General features: G+C 39.8%; 1 protein-coding gene and 1 non-coding gene across 4 annotated transcripts in view; both read left to right on the forward strand.

Annotated features, from left to right (window-relative positions):
* SMYD3 (SET and MYND domain containing 3) overlaps window positions 1-25,887 on the forward strand; it is a 746,369-nt gene that overhangs the window by 24,478 nt on the left and 696,004 nt on the right. Inside the window, exon 1 of one of the 3 annotated variants that reach the window (XM_061382448.1) lies at window positions 1,427-2,737. The exons of the other annotated variants lie outside the window; for them this stretch is intronic. Within the exon in view, the coding sequence (XP_061238432.1) occupies window positions 2,724-2,737 (14 nt within the window). The 5' untranslated portion in view covers window positions 1,427-2,723. Of the gene's footprint in view, window positions 1-1,426; window positions 2,738-25,887 lie in introns of those variants that run through there. 3 annotated transcript variants of the gene reach the window in all.
* LOC133228291 (small nucleolar RNA SNORA18) lies at window positions 10,382-10,508 on the forward strand. The gene has a single exon (XR_009730154.1). It is a non-coding gene; the product is annotated as a small nucleolar RNA SNORA18 (small nucleolar RNA).

The following is a 25,887-nucleotide window of genomic DNA, read 5'->3' on the forward strand; positions in this document are numbered from 1 at the left end:
TGGCAGCTGTATTAGAAACTGAGCTTAGTTTTCTACAGCAGATTGACACCTTCTGAAACTCGTTTTCTTGTATTTTGAAGCATTTCCTATTTTTAACTTCTTCTTAATGTAGATCAACAGATTACTCAATTAGTCAGTTTGTTAAGGTGTTACTCTCTTTTCCATGTACTCATAGCATATATCTTTTATTCTGTGTACTACGTTGTATTTTAGTTAATTATTTGAACTTATATTTATTATATAATTTTCTGTCTCCCCTGGAATCTCTGATTGCAGGATCTATGTCTTTTAGTACTGCCAATATATACCGATTCTGATGGTTCTTCCTCATATAAATTAAATTTCTCAGTATAGTTTTCAACCTTATTTTCTGTATTTTCCTTTAGTACAGGTAAATAATTTTATTTTCCTATCTTGGAGACTGTGATCCTCTGCCTTCCTTCTAGGTCCCGCGGCCATCCTTTTTGAAGACTGTTAACGTTCCTTCTCCTTTCTTTCAATGATGTCATTTGGAGAACAGCACATTGTTTTGTCTTTAAGGCTTTTGATCATGGATAAGAATGAGTGTGATGTATAGACTCCTTTTGGGAGGAGCCGTTACTCTTTTTAGGGAAGCAGTTACTCTTTTTTGAGATTTGTTTTTAATATTTATTAACCTGTTTGTCTACGTGTTGTGGTAAAAAAAATTGCTCTGTACTTGGAGTAAGAAGACTTAGGTTTGAGTCCTTCTTCTGTTACTTGTCAGATTTGTGACCTTTCACTTGCCTCATCTAATCAGATGATAGTTCCTATCTGTATCCATGGGATTATAGTGAAGATCAATTTGTTATAGTATATATTTGTGTGTGTGTATATATATATATATATATATAGTATAGTATATATTTGGTATATATTATATACCAAAGGACTATGTAAATGTGGTATATTATCAAAATCATCACTCACATCCCTGAAGGAGCTTTTAAAAAAACGGAAGGTCAGTTAATCTAGAGATGGAATTGGGTTTTTCTATTTTTGGCTGAAGCATTCAGAAGTTGGTGTAGTTACCTGTAGGTGAATATCACCTATAATGTCTTTTGGATAATGAATCTGTTATTACTCATTCTAGAGGAATTGCAACCTGTTAATACTTACGTCATACCTGTTAAGGAGCTTTGTTTTCAGATACATTCTGGTTCAGGTTCTGGTTTTGCCATTTACTGGAATTTTCCCTGATGCTCAGCAGGAAAGAATCTGCCTGTAATGCGGGAGATGTGGGTTTGATCCCTGGGTTGGGAAGATCCCTGGGTAAAGAAAACGGCAACCCATTCCAATATTCCTGCTTGGAAAATCCCAGGGACAGAGGAGTCTGGCAGTCCATAAATTCACAAAGAGTTGGAGACAACTTATTGACTAAACAACAACAACAAAAATGCCGTTTATTAATTGTATGAACCTGAAAAATTACTTGCTAAACCCAGTTTCTTCATTGATAAATAGGGTTAATAGTAATAATAATAACAATAACAACAGTACCTACCTTATGAGGTTGCTGAAAGAAATAAATGAGAAAACCTATGATAAAGTATACAGCATCAGGTGCAATGCCTAAGATATTATTTGTGTTTGATAAGTAAATAGTAATAGTGATAGATGGTACCACCCTTATGGCAGAAAGCGAAGAGGAACTAAAGAGCTTCTTGATGAAGGTGAAAACTCAACATTCAGAAAACGAAGATCATGGCATCCGGTCCCATCACTTCATGGCAAATAGATGGGGAAACAATGCCAACAGTGACAGACTTTATTTTCTTGGGCTCCAAAACCACTGCAGATGGTGACTGCAGCCATGAAACTAAAAGATGCTTGCTTCTTGGAAGAAAAGCTATGACAAACCTAGATGGCCTATTAAAAAGCAGAGACATCACTTTGCCAACAAAGGTCTGTATAGTCAAAGCTATGGTTTTTCCAGTAGTCATGTACAGATATGAGAGTTGGACCATAAAGAAAGCTGAACGCCCAAGAATTGATGCTTTTGAACTGTGGTGTTGGAGAAGACTCTTGAGAGTCCCTTGGACTGCAAGGAGATCCAACCAGTCCATCCTAAAGGAAATCAACCCTGAGTATTAATTGGAAGGACTGATGCTGAAGCTGAAGCTCCAATACTTTAGCCACCTGATGCGAAGAGCTGACTCATTGGAAAAGACCCTGATGCTGTGAGGGATAGAAGGCAGGAGGAGAAGGGGACGACAGAGGATGAGATGGTTGGATGGCATCATCAACTCAATGGACGTGAGTTTGAGCAAGCTGCGGGAGATGGTGAAAGACAGGGAGGCCTGGTGTGTTGCAGTCCACGGGGTGGCAAAGAATCGGACACACTGAGAGACTGAACAATAACAAAATGGTGATAGTAAGTATAGTGGATGATGATATTTAACACTTCTAGAGTACTTGCCATGTCAGGAACAATGCCAAGGGTTTCAACGTGCATTATCTTATATAATCTCACAAAATCTCCTGAGGTCTCTGTGAAAGTGTTAATCACTCAGTCGTGTCTGACTCTTTGCGACCCCATGAACTGTAGCCTGCCAGGCTCCTCTGCCCATGGAATTCTCCAGGCAAGAATACTAGAATGGGCTGCCATTCCCTTCTCCCCGGGATCTTCCCTACCCAGGGAATCCAGCTCGCCATCTCCCGCATTGTAGGCAGATTGTTTACTGTCTGAGCCACCAGGGAAGCCCATGAGGCCCATGAGGTAGGTATTCTTATTATTCCCATTTTATAGATAAGGGAACTAAAATTTAGATAAGTTTTAACTTGCCCTAGGCATCCAGCTAATGCTATTATTCCTGAAGTCAGACCCCATGAACTTTATTACTAATTAAGCTTTTCTTTCCTGTTTGAAACTTGTCAGATGTCAACAGTAATTATACATTCTGTGATGTAATAAAATCGACGATAATCTGTCTTAGAGATTAGGGAAAATTGTACAGACAAGAGTGAATATATAAAACCCTTTCTTGTAATGTGTAGCTAGCCCAGTAGTTTAGAGATTTAGGTTGAAAGTTATGTATTTTTTGTCCTTCATTATCTTAAAAACTTTTTTTGTTAATAGCATCTGTTAAATAGTGAAAAAATAATGGTCTATTTATTAATATATGAAATATTATTTGTAATTAACCACAAACAACTTGGACTGCATTGAGACTTTGTTTTTAATCACAAAGACCCCAAATAGCAGAATGGATGAAAGGGGGAGAGAGAGAAAGAGAGAAGGGAAGAGAGAGATACAGATTATTACATTTTCGGTGAATGCTCATTGCTGGTATTTATGAATATATATATTTTTTCTCTGTTGTGCTGTCTTATTTGCTCCACGCTCTTGTAAGAAAGCTGATGTGAGAGTCAAGGCTGTATGAGAGAACATAAGTACATAATTACACAACCTTCTTTCCCATAAATGGTCCCTTAAGCCTTTAGTTCAGCAATAGAGATAACTTAGTGGCTGTTCTTCTAAAGAACAAAGAAGTTCTGTAGTTTTGTTTTTAGAGAAGGCAATCTTTGTGTTTGCATACAACAATGCTTTGGTAAATGCTGTGTATTTAAGGGAAGAATAGGGTACCTTTGGGGGCTCAGTGAGTATTTTGATGTTAGTCTTAAAACATATTTTCATGCTGTGAATGATAACTTGTGATAAACTGATGCTCTGGGTGTCTTAATGGTGGTTCTTTTCATCGCCAGTTTAGTATGACTTATTATGTAATGCTCTTTAATGTTTTGCTTGAATTAACGTGAATGTTTTATGAAAATACCAGATTTCAAGGACTTATCAACAGCTTAATTCTTAGTTTAATGTTAAAGCGCATCAATTGAGGTCTACATATCATCAAGGGAGAACTCCTCCTTTCATTGTCTTAACTTAAAAAGGAACATTAGAAAAGCAGTCACGTGCGTGCAGTAGAAAATCAGTTTTGTTGCTGTGAGCAGTAAATCCTCTCTAAATGTACAACTGGGTTTTGTTTAGGTTCAAGAGAGGGCCAGTGAGATCAATCTGGTTGTGTAAGAACATATGGTCTAAGTCAGAAGAAACCTGAAATTTGGGGTAACGAGTTTTATCTCTTTGGGAAATCTACTTACAACCATAGACTCTTGGGAATCTTAGAGGTTCCCTGGTCCCTCTTTGTTTGTGGTATAATGTTTTCTTCTCTCTGTTCTTAGACGGCAGTTTTCCAGGATCTTGTTGGATATTTCTCCTAGGGAGAAATGTATGACTTTGATTTTCTTGCACTTGAAATTGGAGTAATACTTGTTTCTCACTATCTCTTAGGTTATTGTGTTTATAAAAGACGTGTGGCTGGTTACCTTAATTTTACCAGCTGAAGTTCTGTGTCTGTTAGTTCAGGGGCTGGCCACATCTTTAGAAAAAGGTACTGTGATTGAGTAGCAGTTTATCCTAGGACATGTGAGAGGATGGGTGTGTGTGCCTCTGACTGAGGGTTGTGGAGAGCCTATCTTGGTTGTTCCTGCTTATACTTGGCCATGATCGAGGCCAGGAAAGGGAATGAGATGGCTTCTAGCAGCCATTGTCGCTGTTAAAAAAAAAAAAATCTGATGGAACTTGTATCACGTGGGTGCTTTTGTGTTTGATGGAACTAGATACATGACTAATTAATCTGTAAAGTGATAAAAAGTGCCTGGTACCTGCCTGTAACTTTGAGGATTGGGTCGGTGAGGAGGACTGCCATGCCTACACATAATAGCCTCAAGTGAGACCGTCAGTATAGCGGTTGTTTGTCCTGGCCTGACCCAGAGCGTCATGTCACCTTTCATGGCAAACTGAAAAGAGTCAGTTGCACAGTCATGTCCGACTCTTTGTGACCCCATGGACTGTAGCCCGCCAGACTCCTCTGTCCATGGAATTCTCCGGGCAAGAATATTAGAGTGGATTGCCATTTCCTTCTCCAGGGGATCTTCCGAGTCAGGGATCAAACTTGGGTCTCCTGCATTGCAGGCAGACTCTTTCCCCTTTGAGCCACCAGGGAAGCCTGGATTCTCATGGCGAACTGAGAATCACTTTAATGAAAGATGTTAAGGAAGTGTTTTAAGCTTCTCAGAGAAGAGATGACATACTGATCTGAAGGTCCTTGGAGCACTTATTTATTAACTAAAAACATATTTATTTATTTATGTGTGGCTGTGCTGGGTCTTTGTTGCTGCGTGCAGGCTTTCTCTAATTACGGTGGCGGGGGCTACTCTCTTGTGGTGCTCAGGCTTCTCATTGCAGCGGCTTGTCTTGTTGCGAAGCACAGGCTGTGGTGCTCGGACTTCCCTAGTTGCAGCGTGTGGGCTCAGTAGTTGCGGTTCCTGGGCTCTAGGGCGCAGGGGCGCTCAGTAGTTTGGCTCACTGGCTTAGTTGCCCCGTGGCACGTGGGATCCTCTTGGACCAGGGATCAAACCTGTGTCTTCCTCATTGGCAAGCAGACTCTTAACCACTGGACCACCAGGGAAATCATGGAGCTGATTTATTACGTTCATAATCTTTGTGTAGCAAGGCTTCCCTGTTGGTTCTTTTTAAAATTGAAATTTAAAGAGATCCTTTAAAAAACAAAACAATGAAAAACCTTCCTTGGATTGCATTGAAATTTGCTTTTAATTTATCAGAAAGACCCAAAATAGCAGAATGGAAGGGCTTAGGAGAGGATTGATGGCTATATTTTCTGTGAATGCTCATTGCCAGTAAAATTTATTTTTGCTCTGCAGTGCCATCTTATAAGAGAGCTGATGCGAGAGCCAAAGTTGTATGAGAGAGCATAAATGCATACCTCCTGCTTTCTCTTAGACTAGGAACTGACAGTTATGTCCAAATAGGTAGTTTATAAGTCTTACCTTGCTAAGATTTGGGAAACACATTTTAATACAGTGAAAAATGTGTTGCTTATTGTTGAAGCTGGTTGATGAATACATGAAGGTGAATCATACTTTACTTCTTTGTATGTTTTAATATTTTATTGTACAGAATGTTCAGTTAAAAACACTGTAAATATGTGACAGAAAATCTCACATGGAGTCTTAGGAGCTAGACTTCTAAATCTTATTAAAAACAAATGAGGAGACTTGAACTTCCAGCAATGCTTACATATGTATATTCTCAAGAAGGCCGAGTCCAGCAAGGGTTATGGCAGCGGGAATAGTTTCTGATCCACCTGGCACTAACCAGTTTATTCACTATTTAGCAAGATATTTATTTAAAGCCTTCTACTTGTCAGTCATTGCTCTTAAGTACTGAGCAACAGCAGGGGACAAAACTGACAAAAATCCCTGGGTTGTTCTTGACACATGCCAAGCGCATTACACGTATTTTCACACCTTACCCACAGCGCCCAGTGCAATGCTAGATGGTGAGGTATACCTTCAGTGAAAGTGTGTTCAGTGAATAACTGTATAGAATAAGTGTGGTTTTTATTCCCATTTGACAGTTGAGGTCACTAAGGCTTAAAAGAGGTTACTAAAGTCACACAGCTGTTAATGACGGAGCTAGATCTTAAACTCAGGTCCTTGTGACCTCAGGTCCATGCTGTGAATCCTGACCTTGTACTGCCTCCAGGATAGAGGATAGGCGTCTACAACTGAGCAGTTGCATGTCCATAGACGCTTTCTCACCCATTATCACTTTTGTACAGACGAGCCTTAGTATCTAGGTGAGTGTGTTGTTGTTTAAAGTCGTGCCTGACTTTTTTGTGACCCCATGGACTGTAGCCCGCCAGGCTCCTCTGACCATGGGGTTTCCCAGGCAAGGATACTGGAGTGGGTTGCTGTTTTTTTCCTCCAACCTATGGATCAAACCTGAGTCTCCTGCATTGGCAGACGGCTGTTTTACCACCACTGAGCCACCAGAAAAGCCCTTAGGGTGAATATCCTGAGATGCAATTACATTAAATCTCCTATCACTTAAAACATCAGCTATTAGATATTCTTATTGTGGTTTAAGTTGGTTTATTTTTCTTGTTTTAAATTGTCCTTATCTTTAGTCTTAATCCCTCTTATAATGTTTGGTAAAATATTACTCTAGCACTATGCTCTCGTAGTGGGTCTTCAACAGATGTTTTTTAGAATAAAAACCTGGGAGGACCTAATAGCTAGTTTTCTCAGTCATCTTTGTCCTCAGCTACATATGTATGTGTGTTTACTTGAGATTCACCTTTATGTTTTTCCCATCCAGTTAGTTGATATTTGATAATTGGTTGTCTTACTACCAATACTGTAGATGTAGGTGGCATTTGTGATACAGTGTAGGTATTGCTTTTGAACTGTGGTGTTGGAGAAGACTCTTGAGAGACCCTTGGACTGCAAGGAGATCCAACCAGTCCATTCTGAAGGAGATCAGCCCTGGGATTTCTTTGAAAGGAATGAAGCTAAAGCTGAAACTCCAGTACTCTGGCCACCTCATGCGAAGAGTTGACTCATTGGAAAAGACTCTGATGCTGGGAGGGATTGGGGGCAGGAGGAGAAGGGGACGACAGAGGATGAGATGGCTGGATGGCATCGCTGACTCGATGGACGTGAGTCTGAGTGAACTCTGGGAGTTGGTGATGGACAGGGAGGCCTGGCGTGCTGCAATTCATGGGGTCGCAAAGAGTCGGACACGACTGAGCGACTGATCTGATCTGATAGGTATAGGCTTTTTAAAATTAAAGATCCACTGGGTGTGTGAGAAGTACTTGTTTTCTCTGTTAAGCAATTAAAAACTCTACATTAAAGATGCAATCTGGGTCAGAGGAGATATCATGGGCTTTGCAGTCAGATAGAGCTGAACTTATTCATTTTTTTTCAGTTATTGTGTGACCTTCGACAAGTTGCATAAATTCCGTGAAGTTTAACTTTCTCTTTTATAATATAAAGGGTTCTATAATATCTGCTGCAATAATAATTATGTGAGTGCTTACTATATGAAAAACCAAGAATTACGGCATAGCAAGTTTAGATAAACCTGCCCTTAGGTCACACAGTCACTAGGAGTGGATGTAAACCCAGAATAGAAATCCGGATCTGCCTAATTGCCAAATTTGTACCTATTTGCTGGTAGGAAAGCCATATAAATAGTCCCTTCTACCCATTTTTTCCAAGTAGTTTCTCTACGTTTCAAAAAGAACATTAGAATATATTTATGTTGAAAGGTGATGCCAGTCCAGGTTCGATGCACGATACTGGATGCTTGGGGCTGGTGCACTGGGACGACCCAGAGGGATGGTATGGGGAGGGAGGAGGGAGGAGGGTTCAGGATGGGGAACACATGTATACCTGTGGTGGATTCATTTTGATATTTGGCAAAACTAATACAATTATGTAAAGTTTAAAAATAAAATAAAATTAAAAAAAAAAAGAGAGAGAAAAAAAATAAATTCAGTTCAGTCACACACACACACAAAAAAAAGAAAGGTGATTTTAAAAGGCAGCACTTTTTTTTTTCAGTACTCTTTTTTTTTTTTTAAACTTTACATAATTGTATTAGTTTTGCCAAATAAAGGTACCTGTTGGAGAAAGTTCTATAGGTAATTTGGTTCATAAGACCAGATTTTAATTTCAAAGTCTAATAAGTTCCTTGATTATATTTATTCAAATATTACATAAAAAGGAAAAATAGAGTGCATGAACACAGAAAACCCTGGGTAGTCCTCAAGAGAGACAAGATAATTTTTAGAAATGGCTTGATTTTGAGAAAGAGAAATGAGGTTTAAGTATATTAGGAATTAACCATATTTTAATGTTGGTCTAGTTTCAAACAAGTAAGTCTATTTCAGTTCGTGTCAGAGGTGTCTTTAAGTATAAGGACTTGAAGCGTGTTGTTTTTAGTAGACAAACATGACTAGTTGGAACAATATCTTTTTGTAATCCCACCTTTAAAAAGTTGCTGAGCAGGAGAAATCCAGAGACAAGCTGTCTTTGAAGCTTTTTGTGGCATATTTGAGAATTGAGTAGTCAAGAGCTTTGTGTCTTAATGATGTGTCTGCTTTTATGTGTAATGTTCAGTCAAATGCCAAGTTGTAAAACCTTGTCTACCTCCCCACTCCCCCTAATCAAAAAAAAAAAAGGTTGTTTTTCTTCTGTATATTTGCATGGGAATAGGAGAAATAGGCTTTTGTCCTAAGAATAGAAAAAAAGACATTGCACAAATCAAGTGTATTTTAGTTGGGTCTAGAACTTCATTGTAAATTGAAACTCTTGACATAGACTGAAAACAACACCTTGATTAAGTACTTAAAGTTAGGATATAAATGCCTTTTTGCTTAGGTCACTGGATCCTAAGTTAAATATCATCCTCTTCTAGTATATAGTTGGGTAGCAGAGTGAAGTGATCTAGAATTTATTACTAAAAGTGTGGTCTGTGGACCAGCAGCGTTGGTGCCTTTTGGAAATGTAAAATGTCAGACCCAGCCCTTAGCCAGCTTAATCAAAGTGTTCGGGTGATTTGTGTGTGTCTCAGAGTCTGAGAAGCACCAGTTGAACATGAGCTATGGACATGAATCTGACACTTTCTAATGTTGTGACATTGGGCAAGTTATTTAACCTCCTGAGTTTCAATTTCCTTATTTGTAGAACAGAGATAATAATGGTATATGTACAGTGCTTAGAGGAATGGAGTTCACAGGAAGTGCTTCATTAGAATTAGCAAGGCATTTTTAAGGTGTAGGGTATACTATGTGCAGCACATGAGTAATTACAGAGTAAAATGCCAATGTTTGTTACCATGAGCCCATTATTAATTTATTGGTAAAGGTATTAAAAATAGCTTTAGGATCATATACTACTATTATCTTTCTGTATCAGTGTTACTTGTCATGGAATAGCAAAGTGAAAAGTAGATAACTTACAACTTTTGAGCATGAATAAAATCAATTTAAGTACAAATTCACAGTAAGAACTTTAATCATCCCATAAATCACCAGGAGGTTGTAGTTGAGGATTTGACCATCTTTGCCAAAAGTACCAAAGGCAACACCTTAAGGTTATCATAGGGCTGTTTTCTTTCTACCTGAATTGCCTCATAAAACTGTACCTTCTTAGAAAGAGGGTGGAAGAAAGGAAGGGGGAGAATGACCTGCAGACTCTCTTCCTCCCCCCACCTCTTCCTGTCTACCTTCTTTCCTCCATTAACCTCCAAGAGTTGTTGACTTGTGCTTTAGATGTTGGAATCCTCTGTACATATTAGAGAAGAAAAAGCCTAGTGCCTACATTTTATAATCCTATATGTAGAATTAAGTTTTGCTGTTAATAATTATTTAATATTAGTTTTTAAAAAGACTAGTCAAGCCGAATTTCTGTAAGAACTGTGTAAAATGTATGTCTGTCTTGTCTGTGGAGGAAAACTACAGACTGCAAAGTTTAAAAGCTGAAAGTGCCCCTTGAGGTCTGTCCTGATGGGGCTTTATCTGTAAACCTACATTGTTGGAAATGCTTCATAGAGTAACTGTGTGGTTTCCTTTACTCATACAACTGTTAGGTCAGTGGGAAAGAATTACAAGACAGAGCTGCCAAATAAACTATGAAAAACGTAATAGGCAAACTTTTAAAATCTTAGATATGGGCATATCCCAACAATCTGTACTGTTCTAAGGTGTGATAGCTTAGGAGTGAATATGATTTGAATTTAATATATTTTTAAAGAGTGTCAAATTCAGAACTAGCAGATCCATCTCCTGACCCTAACCATGGTCCTAAAGTAAATTGCTTCAGGAAATTGGATCCCAAAGATTACAATCTTTTTCCTTAGGTGGGAAATTTTGAAGTGTGTCTGTATTCCACTGGAGATCAAAGAGATGAAAGAATTTTGTGCTGATTGACGTGACAGCTGTGGATTGAGCAAAACTTCTTTTTGAAAGGGCTGTCTTATCTTGAAGATTATGACTTTGGAGGAACTAAGGTGAAGCAGTAGAAAGATTAGAACATGTGCAATTCTTTAAAAATTTATTGGCTTAAATAAAAATTTGGCATGTGTTATGCATAATTAAAAAACCCTTTACACTTTGTGCAAAAAAAAAAAAAAAAAAAAAGCTGAAAGTGCCCTGATATAGAATTAGAATATTTTGTATTTTATTTCACTTTATTTAGGTGTTAAAAGTGATTAAGCATATATAGAATTAGGTTGGGCTTCCCTGGTGGTTCAAATGGTAAAGAATCTGCCTGCATTGCAGGACACCTGGGTTTGATCCCTGGGTTGGAAAGATCCCCTGGAAGAGGGCACGGCAACCCACTGCAGTATTCATTCCTGGAGAATCCCATGGACAGAGGAACCTGGCGGGTTACAGTCCATGGGGTTGCAAAGAGTCGGACACAGTTGAGCAACTGACACTTTCACTTTTTTTTTTTTTTTAGGAGTAGGTTACAAATAAATCTTGGGAACTCTTGGTAGGCCTATGGTATACTGAGTTTGATGGCCCTACAGATTTTTTTGTTTTGTTTTGAATATCAAAACCTCAGCCTTAGTGATAGACCATTGGGAAAAAATGACTTTGGCGTATGGCAACAGTTGGCCTCCACAGGATTAGGCAGCAGAGGCCCACTTAGTCTCTTGGCATCACTGGATGACCCCAGGCTTTCCCCTGAGGGGCAGGACCTGCCTCTCTGCAGTTTATGACATGGATGTGTTACCCCAGGAAAGAACTCTGAAGGGACTGAGCCATTTGTGTCCAGCTTCCCAAACTCCCCAGTCATGTAAGTCATAAATGGGTCTTGGGCTTTCAGTCCGTAGTGTCTATCTGCTATTTTAGTACAGAAAAATGTTTCTTGAACCTTACAAGACCTATTACAAAGTAATGTCCTGAGCCAAAAGCAAGTGAAGTTGTAAAACAATGTTTTTAGAAAAATGGTTCTGAAATAAGCCTGGAGTAGTGATTTATAGAGCTAGTCATAAAAGATTTTCTTCCCTGAGATGAACAGAATACCCATCAACAAAAGTAATAAGGAGCCAAGATACTTTCTTTAGTTTAAAAAAATAGGTATAAAAAATAAATAGTACCATAATAAATCAGAGTTGCTATGAATATATTCTAGACCCAGACTACTAAAGTAGTCTCCAAGATATAAAGCAAGTTAGACTTAGTGTACTGATTTTCCTTATTACTAGAACCTAAGCAGTGTAAAAGGATTAACTAAAGTATTAAGATACATGCTAATTAAGGGAATGGAAAAGCTTAATAAGAGGAGACCAGATTGACAAGAAACTCTTATTTGTCCCTTTAGTAATAATCAAGCTGTAAGAAAACATGGGAAATCTTTAAATAGAACTGTTTCATTTTCTCCATTCAATTAAACAATAAATATTGTCAACTGTTCCTTCAGTGTGTAACTTGAATTTGAACGTTTCTCTTTATTTGCACAGCAGCCAACATTGTCTAAACAAACACACATGCACACATACACACACAAACACAAGCTTGTTTATTTCTGTGCAGCTGTATCTACCTAAGTATACACACATACGCTGTGTGTGTGTATGTGTTTTAAGGGAAAAAATGGCCTGACAAAACTACATGTACTACAGTTGGGTTTTGGAGAAGTAAACCTAAAACAGTTCTTTTTGTTCTGGCCCAGACTTGGTTATTCATCTTAGAGCAGAAGCAGGGAGCATTAAGACACATAGAAGTGGTTATGTCATCAACGAAGAGCGAGTCCATGGTATACAGGCCTCTGTATTAGCTTTATTGGGTGTACAGAAATCATGATTTTGATCTCTTAGGTCAGAAATGTCAGATATGTGTCATGCATGCTAGCACTCCTTTCTGCCTGAGTAGACTCGACTAACTTCCTGTGGTATTGTGGAATTGGCTTCTAGTCCCTCTTAATACCTTTCTCTTCCTAGCAGGCCATTATCATCTGATTATAGATTGTAACATGAAGCCCTTTCAAACTTCTTATATAAGTGAGGGCCCTGGGCAGTGTCATCTCCTAAGGCTTCACATACCATATCACTGTGTTTAGGGCTCTGAAACCTTTATGGCTTTGATCCTAGTTACAGTAGTTAAACTCTAGACTCTCTCCTCTGCAGTGGGCAGCAGCTGAAATCTCTGTTCATTTCTGTTAGCTTTATTTTAGCTGCTTGCGTCTTGCTCTGCTCAGTTGCTCAGTGATGTCCAACTCTTTGCCACCCCATGAACTGTAGCCCATGAGGCTCTTCTGTCATGGAATTTCCCAGGCAAGAATACTGGAGAGAGTTGCTATTTCCTTTTCCAGGAGATCTTCCTGACCCAGGGATTGAGCCTGCGTCTCTCGCGTCTCCTGCTTTGGCAGGTGGGTTCTTTACCACTAGTACCACCTGAGAAGCCCGCATCTTGCCCTGCTGCTGCTGCTAAGTCGCTTCAGTCGTGTCCGACTCTGTGCGACCCCATAGACGGCAGCCCACCAGGCTCCCCTGTCCCTGGGATTCTCCAGGCAAGAACACTGGAGTGGGTTGCCATTGCCTTCTCTGGCATCTTACCCTATCCGTGTGTAATTTTTTAGTGTCAGCCAAAAATTTTGGTAGATTTAATACTTAGAAACTGGGGGACATGTGCTCTTCTCTTTGAGTCTCTCCTTTTTCGTTTCTTCCCTTCGTTTGCTAGCTGTTTTAGATGCCCCAAACTCTGGTTTTTCAAGCCAGTAATTTAAGTCTGTGACTTTTTAATCTTAATTTTAGCTGTCCCGCATAGCATAAACTGGGACCTGCCTTCAGAATAAAGGTCATTCAAACCAACCACCCAACCTGGAGAAGGACTATTCCCTTCTTCCAAGTATAACCCCCGACTCCCTCTCTACCCACACTTTTGTCTTCTGTGATTTTCTCCCTGCTTTTGGTAGCTCTCAAGTGCCTTTGGTAGTTGATTTTTTAATATTTTGCCCAGAGTTTATAGTTGTCATGGGCAGGAGGATTGCCGCATACAGGAGCAATTGCCCATGCCTTCTTTGTTCTTTCCTTTTCTATGTAATTTATTTATTTTGGTCGCCCTGGTCTTCGTTGCTGTGTGTGGGCTCTCTTTAGTTGTGGGGAGTGGGGGCTCCTCTCTGGTGTGCTGGCTCCCTATTACGGTGGCTTCTCTTGTGGAGCACAGGCTCTAGGTGCAGGGGCTTCAGTAGTGGCAGTGCATGGACTCAGTTGCCAAGTGGCATGTGGCATCCTCCTGGACCAGGGATCGAACCCATTTCCCCTGCATTGGCAGGTGGACTCCTATCCACTGTGCCACCAGAGAAGTCCCCTGTTCTTTCCTTTTTTAAAAAATTGAGATGTAGCTAAAATACCATAATTTATTTATTTCCAATACTGCTTCAGTTATACTGGACTGAAGCTCTGTAACCACTACGTAGTAACTCTCCTCTTTCTTCCCCAGCCCCTGGTAACCTTGAATCTAATTCCTGTTTCTATGAATTTGCCTCTGCTAGATATTTCATGTAAGTGGAATCATACAATATGTGGCCTTTTATGACTGGCTTCTTTCACTTAGTATAATGTTTTCAGGGTTCATCCATGTGGTTGCATATCTTAACTTTGTTCCTTTCTTTGGCTGAATAATACTCTATTGTATGTATATATTTCATTTTGATTAGCCATTTATCTATTGATGAACATTGTTCCAACCTGTTGGCTATAATATATAAATAATGTTGCTGTGAACATTCACAATGTAAATTTTTGTGTGGACATTATCATTTTTCTTAGGAATATATGTAGGACTATATTCCTGTGTAGGAATATGTGTTTTTTTTTTTTTATGTGTGTTTAATTTCTGAATCATGTATGTTTAATCATTTGAGGAACTGCCAGACTGTTTCCCCATGTGGCTGTGCCATTTTACATTCTTACCAACACATGTGGAGGGTTCTCATTTCTCCACATCCTTGCCAACATCTGTAGTCTGTGTTTTGGTTGTAGCCATCACGGTGGGTTAGAAGTGTATTTCCTTGTGGTTTTAATTTGCATTTCCCTGATGGCTAATGTCTCCCTTATTCTTAAAATACCTAAGTCTCTTGACTTGCATGTAATACCACACTTTCTTGGTTTCCCGATTATCTCATTATCTACTTCTTAGTCTCATTTGTTGATTCTGCCTCTTCTGCCTGCCCTTGAAAAATGGAGTTCCTCAGGTACAATCTGGGTCTTCTTGTCTTTCTGAACATTTTTCTTAGGGAACTTTGTTCAGTCTCATGCATTTCGATATCTTCTGTAGTAGAGGCAGTCCTTCTAGGTCTTCATTTTCCTTGACTTTTAGATATGATATCATGAGCTTCCCTTAAGATGACCACCAAGTGACCGGCCAAATTAAAATCTGTGGTTCTAAAATTGTGAGCAGTTTGCTTTTGATTTTCTAAGTGTTAGTTTGAACTTTAGATGAGTGTGTATGTTGGTGTTGGGGATAGAGAGGGAAGCTTTTGAACACCCTTGTTGGCAGCTGGAAATTCTGAGGATTTTTTTGGAGCACCTGGGAATTTGCTCACCTGCTAAGACCTCCTCACTGTGTAGAAGAGCTGTTTCTCATCTGACCAGAAGAGGCTCAAGGAGTCAGTGTCATAGGTGACTGACAGGTTGCTGAGATGGTGGCCTGCTTTCCTCCCTTTTGTATAGGTTTTAGGTGGCTCAGATGGTAAAGCGTCTGTCTACAATGCGGGAGACCCGGGTTTGATCCCTGGCTTGGGAAGATCCCTTGGAGAAGGAAATGGTAATCCACTCCAGTACTATTGCCCGGAAAATCCCATGGACAGAGGAGCCTGGTAGGCTACAGTCCATGGGGTCGCAAAGAGTCGAACACAACTGAGCGACTTCACGTACATTCACGTTACTGCTTAGTGAGATTGTGGGTCATTCCTTCTTACCAGGAATCTCACTTTCTTCTCCTTTTGGGTTAAGGACAGGTGGGAGTCAATAATAAGTAAATTTTTATCTTCAGTCTGCAAGTGTTCTTTGTCATTTTGTGATACCAAAGGTGAGCCTGAGATAATCTATTACTAAGTTTATGTGTGTATGTGTGCTCAGTCATGTCCGACTCTTTGCAGCCACGTGGATTGTAGCCTGCCAGCTCCTCTGTCCATGGGATTTCCCAGGCATGAACACTGAGGTGGGTTGCCATGCCATCCTCCAGGGGATCTTCCCAACCCAGGGATTGAACCTGAACCCACGACTCCTGTGTCTCCTGCATTGCAGGCGGATTCTTGGCTGCTGAGCCATTGGGGAAGCCTGAGAAACATCTATTACCAAGTTTACACCCAAATTTATAAGCCTGAGACAGATTTGTTGTTCATGTGCTAAGTTGTGTCCCACTCTTTGCAACCCCATGGACTTCAGTTCGCCAGGCTTCCCTGTCCTTCACTATCCTAGAGTTTGTTCAAACTCATGTCTATTGAGTTGGTGATGCTATCCAACCATCTCATCCAATGTCGCCGTCTTCTCCTCCTGCCCTAAATCTTTCCCAGCATAAGGGTCTGTTCTAGTGAGTCAGCTCTTTGCATCAGGTGGTCAAAGTATTGGAGCTTCAGCTTCAGCATCAGTCCTTCCAATGAATATTCAGGTTGATTTCCTTTAGAATTGACTGACTGTCTCTTAAAACATTGCCTGTAAATTGATGATTCTCAAATGTATGTCTCCAGTTCCCACCTCTATCCTCAGCTCCAGGAGACTACCTGTAGGGCAGTGAAATGTCAGGATGACTGCTTATAATATGCATTTGGTTCAAATTAGAAGAGAAGGCCATTTGTTTTCTAATCTAAGCTATAGATAGGGTGAGTAAAAAGTGCACAAAAAACATAAAACAAATTTCAAAGGGGGAAATAGTGCAATAAATTCTGATCTAAATATCAATCAAATTAAAACTTGGTACGCTTTGGAGCAACTGGTCATAGCCAGAAAGGGTATTGTATTGTGGCATTCGGAGCATTCTTTTTCTAGTAGCAAAAGGGTCATGACCTTATAAGCATAGAGAACAAAATGTGTAGGGAAAGAGCAAATCAGCCAACATGGCATGGTCAGCTTCCCTTGCCCCACGTTTTGTAAATGATTACGTAACAGCTGAGATCACTTATAGCGCTGTGCACGCACGTCATGAGGTACTCGCTTGGCCACGGGCATCTTTTTGTTCTGTAAGCATATGTAAGCTCCGCCAGGAAAGCCCTTGTGGGTGTGTTGTGTTAGGTTATATTATGGCTGCTGCTACAGCTGTTGTGCCAGCCAGGAGAGAATAAACATGTCTGCAATTCCTATGGCTCCTCACATTTTCTTCCAGCTTCTTCTTAGCTCATGTCTTGTCTACTATGGACTCAGTGAACAGTGTGCACAGTGAGATACAGTGAGAGAAGTGTAATCTTAACGTGCCATTTGACGTGTTGTTGAGCATGTCCTTTATTGGTTTTTACCTTTAGAATCATCCTTTAGACCAGTGGTCTTCAGAGTTGAGTCCCTGGACCAGAAGCATCCCTGGGAACTTGAACTGCAAAGATTCAGGCCACATCTCAGATCTGTAGAATCAGAAACTCACCAGGTGAAGTCCAAGTCTTGTGTTTTAACATGTTCTCCAGGTGATTCTGATTCACATTGCAGTTTAAGAACCACTGCTTTGCCCAATGCATGAAAGACACATAAAATTATGGCTATATAATGGAATGTGAATTTTATTTTATTTAAAAAACTATGTATTTATTTGGCTGCACCAGGTCTCAGTTTCCTTTATGCAGAATCTAATTCTCTGACCAAGGATAGAACCCAGGGCCCCTGCATCGGAAGCATGGAGTCCAGCCACTTAGCCAAGGAAATCCCTGGAATGTGAATTTGAAATCTTAAGAATGTAGGACAAGAATAAAGCAGAGCTGAGGGAAGTTGGGAGGAGATGTAGAAGAATGGATACAGGTTCTGATAGTCTTGTTTTGTGAAGGAGTCATCAAAGTATTTTGTATTTGATAGAACAAAAAAGAAATTGGTAGTATATCTAAAAAGTAACGGACTAAAATTAGTGATATACATTGAGAGGAATGGAGAGGGTGTTTATGGCAAGTGTAAGTTAACTAAAGCATCAGTCCTATCAGATGTATCTCATAGATACCTGTAGGTGACAAATTAAGCTGCTGCTGCTAAGGCGCTTCAGTCGTGTCCGACTCTGTGCGACCCCATAGATGGCAGCCCACCAGGCTCTCCTGTCCCTGGGATTCTCCAGGCAAGAACACTGGAGTGGGTTGCTATTTCCTTCCCCAGTGCATGAAAGTGAAAAGTGAAAGTGAAGTCGCTCAGTTGTGTCCGACTTTAGCGACCCCATGGACTGCAGCCTACCAGGCTCCTCCGTCCATGGAATTTTCCAGGCAAGAGTACTGGAGTGGGGTGCCATTGCCTTCTCTGAGGTGATAAATGAAGAAATATTGGTAAAAGTGAATTATTTAGAAAATTAAGAGTAACTGCAGGAAAACCCCTAAAATGAAATAGTTAAATATGATTGCCTTTAGGAACAGGAGAACGGAACCCTTGGGCCTCCTTGATTTTTTTAACCATATGCTATATATTACTTTGATTACAAATTTAAAGACAAAAGAAAACACGCTTCAATTGCGGAGGAGTATCCACTCATTAAATTGCAGAAAGGGCTGCCTGTCACTGTTCTGAGCTCTTTTTCATATGGTTGAAAGCCTCTGATTCTTGTAATTACACATGGCACTTCTGTTTGAGTGTTAGATGAGTGGGTTTGTAGAGGTGTGGTGTGTGTGTTTTTCTGAGGCTCCTGTGGCTTGTGCTGGGTCATTAATCTTTAGTTTATATTCTTCCCATGTTTTTTTTTTTTTTATTATTACTTAAAGAGCATCAAAATCATTGGAAAACAAAAATCAGGCATTTTAGTTCAATGCTTACATATTTTTATAGAATCATCCATAGCATAAGACTTCATAAGTAACAACTTAAGCTTTTATTTCCCAAGATAGGTCTGAATGTTTTCCACTTTCTATATTTGAATTGGGCTTCCTGCTAACTAGCTTTTAAAGGTTAATGAGATTAAGAGCCAAATTTGGTGCCTGTGCAGTTCTTAACCTAGTTGACTTTATGAGCTGTCTTCCTCCATTTTTATAGAACTTCTTTTATATCCAAATGTAATGATCTATTTATAGATAAGAGATAAAGTGTTTTAATCTTACTCAGGGGATCCCTGATGAGCCCCAAATGAAATCCAAGTGAAACAATAAGCTGAGCTCCAATGCATTATCCTTATGCTAGCTGAAGCTTTAATCCTCTCATAAAATATTTATCTATGCTTTTTATCACAGATATAAAGATCTTTTCCATCGGAAGGTATATTTTATTAGTTTGCTAATTATGGCTGAAATGAAAGACAAAGTGTGAATGCATTCTTAGTTTTAAATATGTTTTTAAATTGGTTAAACCACTTAAAAAGCTTTATTTTGGAATAATTTTAATATTATAGAAGAGCGAAGAAATAGTACAGAAGACTCACATGTCTGTTATCCAAATTCAGCAAATTTTAACTTTTTGCTACATTCAGTTCAGTTCAGTTGCTCAGTCATGTCCGACTCTTTGTGACCCCATGACCCCATGAGGCCGCCAGGCCTCCCTGTCCATCACCATCTCCCGGAGTTCAGTCAGACTCATGTCCATCGAGTCAGTGATGCCACCCAGCCATCTCATCCTCTGTCGTCCCCTTCTCCTCCTGCCCCCCAACCCCTTCCAGCATCAGAGTCTTTTCCAATGAGTCAACTCTTCGCATGAGGTGGCCAAAGTACTAGAGTTTCAGCTTTAGCATCAGTCCTTCCAAAGAACACCCAGGACTGATCTCCTTTAGAATGAACTGGTTGGATCTCCTTGCAGTCCAAGGGACTCTCAGGCGTCTTCTCCAACACCACAGTTTAAAAGCATCAGTTCTTCAGCACTCAGCTTTCTTCACAGTCCAACTCTCACACCCATACATGACCACAGGAAAAACCATAGCCTTGACCTTTATTGGCAAAGTAATGTCTCTGCTTTTGAATATGCTATCTAGGCTGGTCATAACTTTCCTTCCAAGGAGTAAGCATCTTTTAATTTCATGGCTGCAGTCACCATCTGTAGTGATTTTGGAGCCCCCAAAAATAAAGTCTGACACTGTTTCCACTGTTTCCCCATCTATTTCCCATGAAGTGATGGGACCAGATTAGGTTTATCATATTTGTTTTTTCCTCTGTCTATACTCACACTCATACACACACACACACACACACACACACACACACACACACAGGCACACACTACTTTTTGAGAGTATGCTGCATACATAATGTCTCTTTTATTTAACACTTTATTGTGTCTTTCTGAAGAACAGCAATATTCTCTTATATCACCACTGTATACTCAATAAAATCAAGAAAACTTAACATTCACACAATACTTGTATCTTTAGTCCATATTGCCAATTTTTTCAATTGTTCTAATAATGTCCTTTGTGTGTTTTTCCCCTTCCCATTCAAGATCCAGGCTAGAATTGCTTGTGTTTGTTATTGCTTGGTAGTTTTCTTTAACCTGGAATATTCCTCAGCATTTCTTAGTCTTATGACATTAATATTTTTATGATGTTAATATTTTGGAATACTGCAGGTGGTTGTTTTATAGTACATTCCTAAAACAGGGTTTGTCTGGTGTTTCCTCATGGTGAGACTTGGGTTATTCACCCCTAGCCAGAGGGCGACATAAACGATGTGTTCTCCCCGTCTCATGTCAGGAGGCACACAATGTCCATGTGCTCCTCACTGATAAAATTTTGATCACCTGGTCAAGGTACTGCCTAGGTTAAGTAGTTACGATTTTCCCCTTTGTAACTTGTAAGCCAGTTTGTGGGGAATATACTTTGAGACCATGGAAACATCTAATCCTCATCTTTTTTTGTTTCTGCATATGTTTAGCATCTCTTTATGATTGGTTCTTGCCTGAACCAAAATTTACTGTGATGGTTGTAAAATAACGACTTTTATTTTTATTTATTTATTCAAATCTAAACTTATTTATTTTAATTAGAGGCTAATTACAATATTGTATTGGTTTTGCCATACATCAACATGATTCCTTTTACTCCCTCTATATTTATGAATGTTTATTCTCTTCAAAGGAAGAGCCCCCCCTTCTTAATTACTTATTATCTGTTGATAACAGTATGATAGGTTCAAAAAAATAAAAAGCTGATTTTATTCAGTGAGTTACAATCCATCATTGTTCTTTTTGCTTAGATGTTGAAGTTATCAAAGATTTGACTAAAAGAGCCCCTTAAATCTGGCTCTTGTATTTTTGATCTGCCTCCATATTTTTTAAACACTCTTTTTCTCTGGTGCAACAGACTGTTTTAGGTTTGTCTAGTATATTCTCCCTCCTTGGATCAGCCATTTTTATGAATTCCTTTAGCTTCTTTTTTTAAAAAAAAATTTCAATTTATTTTTAAACATGTTATTGAAGTATAGTTGGTTTACAATGTCAATTTCTTCTGTACAGCAAAGAATATGTGATTCAGTTACACATATATGTATCCTTTTTCACATTCTTTCTTTTATGGTTTATCACAGGATATTGAATGTAGTTCCCTGTGCTATGCAGTAGGACCTTGCTTTTTATCCATCCTATATATAACAGCTTGCATCTGTCCTTTAGCTTCTTTTGATATCCTAACAACCACGTCTAGACTATGAGGTAGCGAAATTTACAATATTTAGGGCTTTTTCCACCAAGGGAAATTGTGGGAAGAGGAAAAAGACCCAGATTAAAGAAGTAGTTGGTAAGACTTCACCTGTTTTGGGAGGTGTGTTTGATAACGGAGGTGGTGACAGTGGAGAGCAGATGGCCAACAGCAGAGGCCACTCCAGTGGGTGGCCAAAGAGACTGGCCAAATGTGACCGTACTCCTGGTTCTTCATGGCATGTTTTATACTTGTCATACCAGGATTCCACAAGTTCCCTTCTGCTCTAGTGATGGACTGTGGAGGTACTGAATGGGCTAGTGGGTACTGGGTTTAGGATGGAAAGGCTGCCATGTGTAGTGACTTAGTGAGCAAAGGCAGATGACTGTGGTTGTGGACCATGGCAGTGTGTGGTAGCACAGTGTCCCAACAAGCCATTTGGCAGGGGTAAGGGATGGAGAGAGGGATTAAGTACAAAGAAGCACCCCAAGAGAATTTGGGGGATGATAGAACTTTTCTGTCTATGCATTTTTGAAAAATTATAGAATTGTGTATCAAAAGAATGATTTTAATAAGGTATAAATTTTTTTAAAAGGCATGTTGGGTGTTTCTTGTCAAGGTAAAGAGAAGCCATTCTTCATTGTATAAAAACTCTAGTGTCAAACATTGTGCATCTCTTGGCCTAAATAAAGGAATGATACATTGATTCCCAATGTTTTAGTGATAGATGTCCTTCCAATATCTCTTTCAAACTCTAGAACTTCTTCCATTAATTTATATTTTAGTATCAGCACTGAATCCCTATGCCAGAGCAAGAGTTATTAGCAGGGTATTTGACACAATTCCAAAAGTAGATGCCGTCATATTTTGGTCATCTTCAGAGTGATGGCAGTGTCGAGTTCCTACAGGTGCATTACTTCCCAGGTTTGTGAATTAGTCCATTTTTCCTGAAGCAAGTCACGTTGTTGGAGAGAGGACCCAAATTATTTGGTAGAACACTGACTCCTGCTATCTCTGTTGGGTATGATGAGATATATTTTGACAGGAATCCATCAACTGGTATTTGGTCACTTCCCCTCCTCCAGCTGTATTAACATATAGTTGAATATTGTGAAAGTTTAAAATGTACAATGTAATGATACGTGTATATATTGCAAAATGTTTACCACAGAAAGGTTAGTCAACATATCATTCACCTCATGTAATCACCATTTTTTGGTTGTTACTGAGGGCAGTTTTCCATCTTCTCCTTATTATTACCATCTTGAAGGATAGTAGCATCTGGAAAGCATAAATAAGAGGTTTCAGTTCAGTTCAGTCGCTCAGTCGTGTCCGAGGTTTAGCTGAGAGCTTTTCATTTTTTTTAATTTTCCCTGCATTTAGTGCTTCTCACTTTTGGGAAATTTGTTTCCTAAAGCAGGAAGATACACCAAATGACAATCTCAAATCCCTCAAGTCAAGCTAATAAAAGAGTATATAACAAAACTGTCATCGTTCTTTCTTTGCTTTAACATACCGGACCGAGTAAGACCTTACTTACAATAAATAAACATTCCCAATCTCTGGGGGGAGAAAAGGCCCCACAGGACAATATGTTAGTGGTAAGTCCAGGTTAACCATAACCAGTGGGCTGGAAAAACTGAAAATCTGGTAGACTGCTTCTTCAGCCACCACCCTAAAGCCACACAAACTTTAGTTTAACCAGAAACCATCCAGGAGAGGAGGAGCTGTTCCCCCGACGTGGAACAGCCCATTTTCTAGCCTTGTGGGGATTTATACTACTGAATATCATTTTTCTCTTGTGTTGTTAATCTTTCTGTCTTTACTGACTCATCCTTTCAAGCACTTAAACGTGTTACCTTGCCTTCCATCCCAGATAAAGTGGCACCCCTCTCCCTTAGCCTCTTGTCTCTCAAGGCTACTTCCTGTATTATCTTCTCTTTTTCACAAGCACAAAAAGCTTCAAAAGCTGTGTTTACAATGGAAGACTCCACTTCAGTTTCATGTGTAGGTCCTCCTTGCCTCTAGTAGCCAAAGTTAAGATTTTAGGTCTTTGCAGCACCTGTTCCTAGGCCGTCTTTTCAGGACACATTCTTCCTTATCCTCTGGTGATCTCGGGTATCGTTGCAATTAATTATAGACTAGCAGTTCCCCAAATTATAGTTTTAGTGTAAAGAGGCCTCTCTTTTGAGAGATCTGTATATTCAGCTGTCTGCTTGGTATTTCTTCCTAGATATCTCAGAGGTGAACATGTTTAAAATACTGTGTTCTCAGTCTTCTTAAATCATCTTTCCTCCACTTTATTTCAATTATTGTTGCCACCATTTTTGCCCTTGTGATGCGTTGGGAGGGATCTCTGACATTCTCTCTCTCTCTACCGCATCAGTCTGATAACCAGTGAATCCTACTGGTTTTAGCAATGAAGTATTTCTTTTTTGAACTTTTAAAATTTTTGGCAATGTTTCTTAAATAGATGTTTATCTCAGTGTCTCTACTGGCTTCACCCTAGTTGAAACCAGCATGCCACCATGCCATCACCTCTCATATAAACCAGTGTAGCAGATTCCTAATATGTCGCCTTGTATCCATTTTTATTCCCCTTCTAGCTGTTGTTCTTTTTTGTTTATTGGAGTATAACTGCTTTACAATGTTGTGTTGGTTTCTGCTGTACAAAGAAGTGAATGAGCTGTATGTATACACGTATCCCCTCCCTCTTGAGGCTTCTTCCCGAGCCCCCATCCCACCGTCTAGGTCGTCACAGAGCACGGAGCTGAGTTCCCTGTGCTATACAGCAGCTTCCAACTAGCCAGCTACTTTACACATGAGGTAGTGTATGTACGTCACTGTTAACTGTCAATTTGACCCACCCTCTCCTTCCCCCCACCCCATTCCTGCTCTACCAATAGGTAGCTATTGTTCTTAATTTAGGGCTTAAAATCCGTCCCTGCCTGCATTCTCTCCCTCCCCCCTTCCACCTTGAGCCATTTCTTACCCTTTTCCTTTTCTTTCTTCTTGTTCTAATCAAGTCCAGCTATCTTTGTGGTCTGTATTACTAAATTTTGCTTGAATTCTCCTTCTTTCCATACCTACTACCAATGTCAGAGTTTAGACCTCTATTATTTTACTTGAATGTCATCCCTGACACAGCCTCTTAAAGGTGTTTTTCACTACCTCCTGACTTCTTATATACCAGTCCAACCCCTCTTAACCACCAGAATAAGTTATCTGACATTTCTTTGGATCCTGATTTCCTATAACATCAAGACCCACTCAGTGGACATAGTTTGAGCAAACTCCAGGAGATAGTGAAGGACAGGGAAGCCTGGCATGCTGAAGTCCATGGGGTTGCAAAGAGTCAGACATGAGTTAGCCACTGAACAACAAGTCTAAACTCCTCAGTGTGTTTCTTTAGTCCTGCAGTCCTGATCATCCTCTCAACTCTGGGCTCATCTCCTGATTGTCTCTGCCCTGAACTTGTTTCAGCTAGACTGGGTTACCTGAAGCCACTTCTCCTGTCCCCCACCATTCCCAGCAAGCTGATTCTTCTCTCCAGGGCTGTACTCAAAATTCCAGGCTTCCCCTCACATCTGTACACAACACACACACACACATGTGTATGTGCACATCTCTCTATCCCCCTCTTTCCCCCCACCACAATCCAACTTGGCTACCTTCTAATCTCTGTTTTAGATTTACCTCCTTCATGGAATGGGACCCTTCCTTGCTCTGCCTACCATCTCACACTGCATTAGGTACCCCACTCTGTTACACTCTCCAAATTAAGTTACAGTTAGGCTTATGTGTTTGTTTCTTTTCTAAACAGTAAGTACCTTTATCTTTATGTCCTTAGAATTAGACACATGTATTTAGAATAAATGATAATGACCGCATGAACATGAGTGTTCTGAGAGCTAAGAAGTATGTGCCACAGCAAAAATCAAATAATAGTACTTTTACTGTGTCAGAAAAAAATATGTTTGTGTGGATATTTTCTCAATTGTCATATTTTTCCATACATTTTTCTTAACTTTCAGTTACATACTACTTATTAGCAAAATTAATGAATAATTACGCTTCCCAGAAGACGCTAATGGTGAAGAATCCACCTGCCAAAGCAGGAGATGCAGGTTTGATCCCCAGGTTGGGAAGGTCCCCTGGAGTAGGGAGTGGCGACCCACCCCAGTATTCTTGCCTGGAAAATTCCACGAACAGAGGAGCCTTGCCAGCTAATGTCCACGGGGCTGAAAAGAGTTGGACATGA

The sequence above is a fragment of the Bos javanicus genome, chromosome 16 (assembly GCF_032452875.1).
Source record: "Bos javanicus breed banteng chromosome 16, ARS-OSU_banteng_1.0, whole genome shotgun sequence".
Taxonomy (NCBI): Eukaryota; Metazoa; Chordata; class Mammalia; order Artiodactyla; family Bovidae; genus Bos; species Bos javanicus.